Source organism: Alternaria postmessia, assembly GCF_024291825.1.
Source record: "Alternaria postmessia strain BMP 2775 chromosome Unknown scaffold_38, whole genome shotgun sequence".
Taxonomy (NCBI): domain Eukaryota; kingdom Fungi; phylum Ascomycota; class Dothideomycetes; order Pleosporales; family Pleosporaceae; genus Alternaria; species Alternaria postmessia.
The window spans coordinates 41,280-49,317 of NW_026260111.1; the positions used below are offsets into that span (position 1 = coordinate 41,280).

Here is an 8,038-nt window from a genome sequence, read left to right on the forward strand (position 1 = left end):
ACAGCCTCGTTCAGGCAACCCTTTGTTTTGGTACGTCGACGCCCAAAACAACTCTCAGAACGATTGATGACCTCAGACTATTGAGTAAGTGACTCACTCAGAATCAGTGGAAAATCGCCTCTGTCGTACCCAATCCTTGTCGTAAATTGAATATGTTTTGTGTCGCGTGGAACGCAGTGCTATCAACTGTTGTTGTTCTCTTCTAAGGGTTCGCGGAACTATCAACCACGACGCGAACGCGTCTCATTTAAGATACATATACCAAACTAGGCGCTCCATTATCTGCACTTCAGCTGATCACAATAAGCCTCATTTCCACACGCGTGCGCTCAGCCGCGGTGTCGCGGTGAGAAGCTTTCGCGAGCCGCTTAGCCGATTCATATGGGGCTGTGCAGAATTCGCGTGCGTATGGAATACGCCGCATTGGCGGCTGAGGAAGTAGTAAGCTCAGCGCAACATCAAGATAGTGCCTAGAAAGCCAGCGGGGCTAGCACGAATACATCACTCATGATCAAGGGAAGGTAAATGTGTGTGATCAAAATATATTATTCGTTTTATCATCGGTCTCATCATCATTCACTATATACAAAGTGCAATCACCTTAAACTTACAAAAGCTTAAGAGTGACCTTTCCGCCCTTGACACCCTTTCGGACGACAGGCTCGCGAACGCTCCTCTTCGCAGTGCCGTTAGCAGGCACACGCTCGGGAATTCCCTCCCAAGAGGTAGCGTAATGAGCAACAGCGGCAGCAATACCGCGGGAGTGTAGAAGCCAAGCCTCCTCGTTAAGGTTGGTGACATTGTCAGCAGCCTGGTGGTAGTTCTGGTCAAGGATCTCTCCTGCAACGCCACCCCAGATAGCCTGCTCCTCGACAGTCTTGACCTCATCAGCACCGGTGGTTGTGCCTCCAGCGGGAATGTTGGCGTCAAGGAAAGGACCGTAGTCAGAACGGCCGTTGAATTCGGTTTCGTTGCTGGGAATGTTGAGATCCTTGAAGTATCCCGCGAAAAAGGCCTCAATATCGTCACTTCCAGCGGGGCCGCTCAGACCGTAAGCACTGCCGTCACCGTCGTAGATCTGATGAACATAGTTGGGAGACGCAATCATGTCGAAGTTGAGGTAAGCGCGGACATCAAGAGCTGCTTCGGGAGACAGGCTTTCGACGAAGAAGGTAGAGCCGAGAAGACCAGACTCCTCGCCAGACCAGAAACCGAAGCTGACAGCGTTGTTGACGTTGTACTTGGCAAGAGACTTGGCAACGTTCAAGATAGCAACAGTTCCGGAGCCATCGTCGTTGATACCAGGACCAGCGCCAACGGAGTCAGTGTGAGCACCGAGCCAGAGCTGGTTGTTCTTGTCACCACACTTGCTGGTGGCCAGAACGTTGTTGGTGGTGATGACTTGGACGTCGGTCAAAACATCCAATGTGCCGGTAACGGTAGCACCGCCAGCGACCTTGGCAACGATGGCCTGACCCTCCTCCAAAGAGAGAGTTACACTTGCAACGTAGTCACCCTCGGGACGAGGAGGAGGACCAAGAGTGGCGCTGATTGTGCCTGCAACATTGTTGTAGATAATGGCACCGACAGCTCCAGCGCTTCCAGCAAGGGCGGACTTCAATCCGAACTCGCAGCTACCACGCGAGATGAGCGCAATGGCACCAGATACCTCGGCAGGGAAGTCGGACGCCTCGCAACCGAGGTTGTTGACGGGGACGATGGGTGCGGTGACGAGACCTGGAGTAGACGCGGAGTACTCAAGAATGGTAGAGTTAATCGCACGTCCGTCGATGGTGAATGCATTGAGAGTGCCGTTCAACATGACGTAGTTGGAGAAGGGCTGAAGTGTAACATCGTAGTACGAAGTAGATTCAAGCTCCTTCTTCAGCCATTTGACAGTATCGTTGTGAGCCTGTCCTCCCATGATCCTGTTACGAGCTGGGTAGCTGTAGGCAAAGTCCTCAAGCTGCTGAGCACCCCTCATCAACTTCTTGATGGTAATGTCCTTCTCCAGAGCATCCTACAAAATCATCAGCATACGTCCAACGCGACCGTGAAGAACCGGAGCTGCATACCTTGGTAACCAAGGGCTTCTTGGGGCATGGCTTGGAGTTGTGACCATCCTGGCGTTCCCTAAGCTCGGTAGGGATGGCCGAGGCGCCGACGGCGAGAGCTGCAAGACCGAGAGTAACCCTCATATTGACAAAGCTGTTCTATCTCGGGCGGTTGAGATGGTAGAAGCAAGCTGCAGCTGTGTCTTCCATCTGGAGTGCGGATTGCAGCCTTTATACATGTTTGCTGCACCGATCGACCGGTCGTGCGTGTGTAACCATGTACAATTCCCATGGACCTGTTCCCTAACCCTAGAGTGCAGCTATCGCGTGCAATTCTGCAGCAATCGCGTACACTCGCAGTCGTTCCCCCGTCTGCCAAGCATTTCAATATCGGCCATCTCTTATCATTCGCCAACGGCGACTCCACCGTTCATGCTTGATCCAGCAGCTGGTAAAGACAAGCTGCGCCAATGCCTGCTTCGTTCTGGTAGATGGTCTGGGCAGCGCCTGGGCGTACCTGATAGTGGCGCTCAATTGCGAGATTACTGGGGCTCGATTGGAGAGCGTACTGATGTGGGTAGATGTCGGCGGAGGCAAGCTCCCTCCTGCCAAGAAGGCCGGATGGGTGCTCTTTAGGAAGGTGGCCACGCCCGGCTATGGGAACGCAGAAGCGCAGCTCTCTAGCCTTCTAGAAGCGATTGTGTATCGCGGAACATCCGAAGGTCCTCATGGAGCTCGTCTTGTCGCCTCTTCCTCCAGGATTTCCATGTCGTGCGGTTTGGGCAGGTCATCTGGTGTAGATTCGCATGTCGTAGTCGACGGCCAAAAGCACGGCACACGGCCGCCGAGGTCCCTGGAAAACGGGGGCTTTAGCTGGTGGCGCACGGAGCAGCTGATTAGGTACTGATGACACAAGAGCATCTCATTGCTCTACAACCCAAGAAAACGCGAGAAGAAAAATTCACATTAGGAAGACGTTTCGAAGACAATCGATGTGTAGGAAGATGATATCTGACGATGGGGAATGCGCGGCATATATGTCTCAGAGCACCATGTTGTCCTCTTGGCGGCACCATGGCGGCTTGGGCAAGTACCCAAGATCTCATGGTTCTTGGATGTGGCCTTGACATCCTTGGAAGCGCTGAATAGCAGCAACAGGAGCTAAGAAGGTGCAATGTAAGGTTAATCTCATATACTGAACTTCCAACGCTTCGATCGGAATACTTCACATCAAGGTTATAGGCTGGGTACAATTCAATCTTGGGGAAAAGATGGTCATACTAGAATATGGCTTGATATAAAATCATTGGAAGAGAAGGAAAAATTAAACCGAGGCAAAAATATCCGAGGACGTCAAGGGAGCAACTCAGCTAGACCAGTTCTACCGCGCATAAAAAGCCATATCTTTTCTCCATCGGGTAGCGACATGGCAGCAGTTGTTGCTGGGTTCTTTGTTTTCTGCCATTTCCTCTTCTAGCCATGTCGCATTGATGCCCTCTAGCATCCTACCAACTCGCGGAGTCCAATTGTTCGACTCAATAGTTTTTCTTTACTTGTGCCATAAATAATTAAATACCTTGGTGCAGATGATAGCAGCGGACCCCGTTGGGAACGTGATGTCGGCTGCAATCGCCCATATCGGCACGTAATGATGCGGGTAGAGCCTAATCAATAGCGTAGAAGGCAAAATAGAGAAATATTCATACAGCTCTGATACGACGGCTATTCGGAGGTCAAGTCCAGAGAGGAAGATTGCATTTTCAGTGCGGTACGCAGGACTCCGAGTCACGATTGGGATAAGGGAGGGTTTAGCAGCTGCAGAGAAGTAGTGGCATACTGTTAGGACAGGTGTCTTGAGATAGCGCATGTGGACATGTACTACGCGATTTCTTCCTACGACATCCCTGAACTACATGGCCCAATGCGAAGCGGGCGATATTGTCAATCCTCGTGGTTAGAGCGTCAAACTGCCTCCGTGTGCTGTACCAGAGTCTACTCTTCGTTACTTGACTGTGACCCTCCTCAGAACCCATCACATGAAACCACAGACATCCTTCAGCGAGAGAAAAATGACGATCCGTCCTCTGCTTAAGCGCAAAGCGAGGGCCATCAAGCTTCAGTGTCATGGTATCATCCTAAAGAAACCCATCACTTTCCTTCCGATACAGGATAACGCCCGGTGTAAATATGCCTTCTGTCCATGCAAAACTGTAAGGCGTGTTGAATTGGAGCTGAACCCCGCCTAAAGGATGAGCTGGGACATGAAGTTCCCGTCCACCGCTGCCGAGTACATGTGGCATATGTATAGCTTATCCATTCTGGTTCGGCTCACCGTTACAAAATCGCCTGACATGTTCGGCCGCTTGCTCCTTATGGAGGCTTCGAATATGCTCATATCTACAGAAGCGCATCGGCCGTAGAAGTAGGGATTACTCTCTGTTAGGGTTCTGAGAGATTGGGTTGCCTGTGGAAGTTATTTGCGAGAGGGGAAGATTGCATGGCTTCTGGAAGGTTTTACCAATTTCGAATCGTTCTCCTGAGGTGGCATCATGCGGTAGCCTCGAGTATGGCTTCTATACTGTAGGCTGAGAGCCAAAGCTCTGGTCAACTTCGTAGTGGGAGAGGTTTGGTAAGTCGTATCTTGTACGCCGGGCTGGAGAACATAACTGCAGCCTTCTTTTGGAGTCAATTTCCGAATAGGGAGGGATGAGACAGCTTGTGGTTGAGAATATAGGATGGCTTTGCAGTATCATATTAGAAAACGGTTTCCGGTGTCTACACCAAGCGGTAAACACTAGTAAGAGAAAGGTTACACAAAATATGCGCAAAGGTATATTACTGACCTTATCGGGTGTGTTTTACAAGTTAAGAGCAAATGAACACGGTTCAGTTGCGGTGGAAATATCTTAAGACTTTGCATACGTAAAACGCCCTTCTGATTAACGATTCGCCACGAATATTTACTTGAATTGATCTTCGGTGACACCCTTGCCCATAGCCGCCGTCGAACTTACACCACCGGACACCATCTTCAGAAGATTGTCGACGTAGTTTGCTCCACTCCACTTCTGATGCGTAAGCACATCGACCTTGTTCTCCGCTTCGGGTTCCTGAATGATTTCGCCGTACGCCCGCATTCCCTGCTTAGCATATGCCTTGGAGAATGTGTCGGCCATAAGAGCGCTTTGGTGCAGACCGGCGAGCGTGATGAACTGCCAGCAGTAACCCAGTTTGGCCAGGCGTTGGATGTAGGTTTCTTGCTCCTCACGTGGCATGGCGGCTTTCCAGTTGAATGAGGGCGAGAGGTTATACGCCAGTCTATCAATATTGTTAGCATGGACGATGAAAGCAGGAGTGAAGGAACATACTTCTGCTCAGGCCACACAGCATGGACACCGTCGGCAAACTGTTTCGCTTGCGCAAAATCAGGCAGCTTCGACTCCATCCAAATCATGTCGCAGTAGGGTGCATATGCAACGGCGCGGTTGATAGCACATTCACAGCCACCTTGATATCTGTAGTAACCCTCTCTGGTCCTTGCGGCGTCCCAGTTGAAGTACACATCAACGCCAGTCAGACCTGCGGCAATGGCGCGTGCCTCTGAATTGCTCTTGCCCTTGCTCTTCTCCAAGAACTCGTTGATCATGTTCTGCTTGTCCACGTGTACACCAGCATTTATCGTGTCAATCACTGCCTCATGGTAAAGCTTCAGGTTGGCCTCCTTGGTCCATGCATCTTCGATAGCCTGGAGCTCCGCGCCGTTCTTACCAGCTTGCTCTGCGGCATACATGAGCTCGCCCAACGGTTGAAGGGCGGGATTTGTGCAGCCTAGGATGTAATGGTGGTCGCGAGGGTCGATGGTCGATGTGATCAGGGTAGCGGCCTCTGAGTCGGTTCTGGCAACGGCAAGTAGGTCGGTTCCTGTGCAACAATGTGAGCCATGTTCGCAGTCGATACTTAGTTAATGTTATCTTACCCATGATGTCTGCCTGTGCCCTTATAGCGACTAGACGGTTGATGTGTTCGCTGATAGGTACCAAGACCTTTCCAGCCATATGTCCGCACTTCTTCGTTCCTGGTGCTTGATCCTCGATATGTATACCAGCCGCGCCCTTCTCTATGAAGAGCTTGGTGAGCTTCATGATAGCCGTAAGGCCTCCGTGTCCGGTATCTGCATCCGCAATAATCGGTCGCAGGTAATCAACGCTGGCGACTTTCGCGCGGTCGGCTTTTGCAGTAGTCAGGCGCTCTTCGCGTTGCTTTCGGTCGTGGAACAATTGCGCCATAAAGAGGTGACCAACTTTGTTAGGTACAGTTGTCTAGGCATGTAAGCTTTCTTTCCCTTCTAGATATCAAAGAACTTGACTCACGTAGGGGTAATCTGCTAGATCAGGACCTGGTTCGTCGGTTGATGAAGCTGTTGACGATGCTTGCCATCCGGATACGTAGACAGTGTCCAAGTATTTCGCCATTTGTGTGACCATGACGGGATCGAGACATCCGTATGTGAAGCTGACATCGTTGTTCTGGATTTGATTAGATCGCATGGCTGGCATCATGAAGGACTATCATACCTTGAAGCGGCCTTCAACAATTTCCCAAAGCTTCTTCGACTGATGATTGCTTGGGTAGGTAATCTTAAGATTGCCTCTCTTTGAAACAATGTCTTCTGCTGTAAATGGTCTTCTAGTGAACCGCCATCTCGAATCTGACCACCATTGCTTAACCTCCTCAACTTCCTTTTGGAACTGCGCGTCTTCTGCGTCAATATTCGACATCGCGGTTGAACTTTGCGTTATTGGTAGATGATGTATGAAGCGTGTGTCAATTAAAGAACGCTGGATTCCTTTGGTTCGGTAGGTAGGTAGGTAGGTGAGTAGGTATAAAGATGTAAGAAAGCACGAGGGAAACCTCTCTTTTGATAAATGACCAGCGATGACACAACACACTCTAGCCTCGGTCTACCGTGCCACAAACCTGGGGAGCCAAGCTTATAAGTGTAGCATCAGCATCTCCTACCATCAAGGTTAGCACAATCCCAGCTCTACTTCTTAGCCCAAGAGCTCGGGGACAACCGGCTGAGCGCACCATTGGCCCGACTGGAGCATCCGAGGAAGCTGGCAAGAAGATCTAGCGTGGCAGTCATGCTAGAGCGTTGTTTGAGTTGCCCTCGGCCCAAGGGGAATTGACGTTCTGAAAGCATGACTGGTGTAGATCGGGTGGGGATGGGACCAGCGGAACCGTGACGGGGATGACGTTTGCCAATTGCTTGGTGAGGATGCCATCTCGTTCCAGACACAGCTGCATCTTCATTATTAACCCCTCTCAAACCCCCATTTCGATGGACCTGAGACTTATTACACAACGGCACGCGACCGCCTGCAGCTTCACATGCTGATGTTTGTACTTTGCTTTCGTCTTTTGTGCATGTGAAGGCGCATGCTAAAACCTGGGGTCGCGTGTCGCTAGCGTCGCGCGGGTTTAACCTCGGTTGATCCTATCCGGAAAAGGCCAGAACCGCTATTGATCTGCAACTTTCACGGGCTGGCGTGTTCGCTGTTTAGAGGGCTTTTGCTCGGAAACACGTGAGAGTTGTCATTGTTGCGTCTGGGATATTTCGGATAAGCCTCGCTCGGCAGCGACGACGATCCCGGCAAATGGTTGTGACGACGTCGCATACCAATGATCATTGCTGCCATTACGGGTGATATATCAGTACTCTGACGATGACAATGATGGTTGAGATGAGATGGAAGATCTTCGTGCCTAACTATAACCCTTCAACGATTCGTACGCGTGGCATGAGTACACCAACAAGGCGCTCTTTACCAACCACCACCAATCCAACTGGCGTACTTCGAGTGCATCAGAGTATGCAGACCAATCCCTTCCTGTTACCATGCTTTCTAGGCATTTGGCTGAAAAGAAGCCCGCCGAAGACCCACTCCAGCTCTTCAGCTGTTGTGCAGCAGTATAGCACAACA

General features: G+C 50.8%; 2 protein-coding genes across 2 annotated transcripts; both read right to left on the reverse strand.

Annotated features, from left to right (window-relative positions):
• Nucleotides 1-607: 607 nt before the first annotated feature.
• On the reverse strand, nt 608-2,198 carry J4E82_006449 (uncharacterized protein; the record flags this gene model as incomplete). The annotated part of the gene is made up of 2 exons (XM_051732706.1): nt 608-2,020; nt 2,076-2,198. The coding sequence occupies 2 exons, from the start codon at nt 2,196-2,198 to the stop codon at nt 608-610; spliced, it is 1,536 nt and encodes a 511-aa protein (XP_051587475.1).
• Nucleotides 2,199-5,014: 2,816 nt separating this feature from the next.
• ICL1 (isocitrate lyase 1) lies at nt 5,015-6,832 on the reverse strand (the record flags this gene model as incomplete). Its single annotated transcript, XM_051732707.1, has 5 exons — nt 5,015-5,372; nt 5,423-5,975; nt 6,031-6,373; nt 6,425-6,580; nt 6,629-6,832. 5 exons carry the CDS (start codon nt 6,830-6,832, stop codon nt 5,015-5,017), a joined length of 1,614 nt encoding a protein of 537 aa, XP_051587476.1.
• Nucleotides 6,833-8,038: the final 1,206 nt, after the last annotated feature.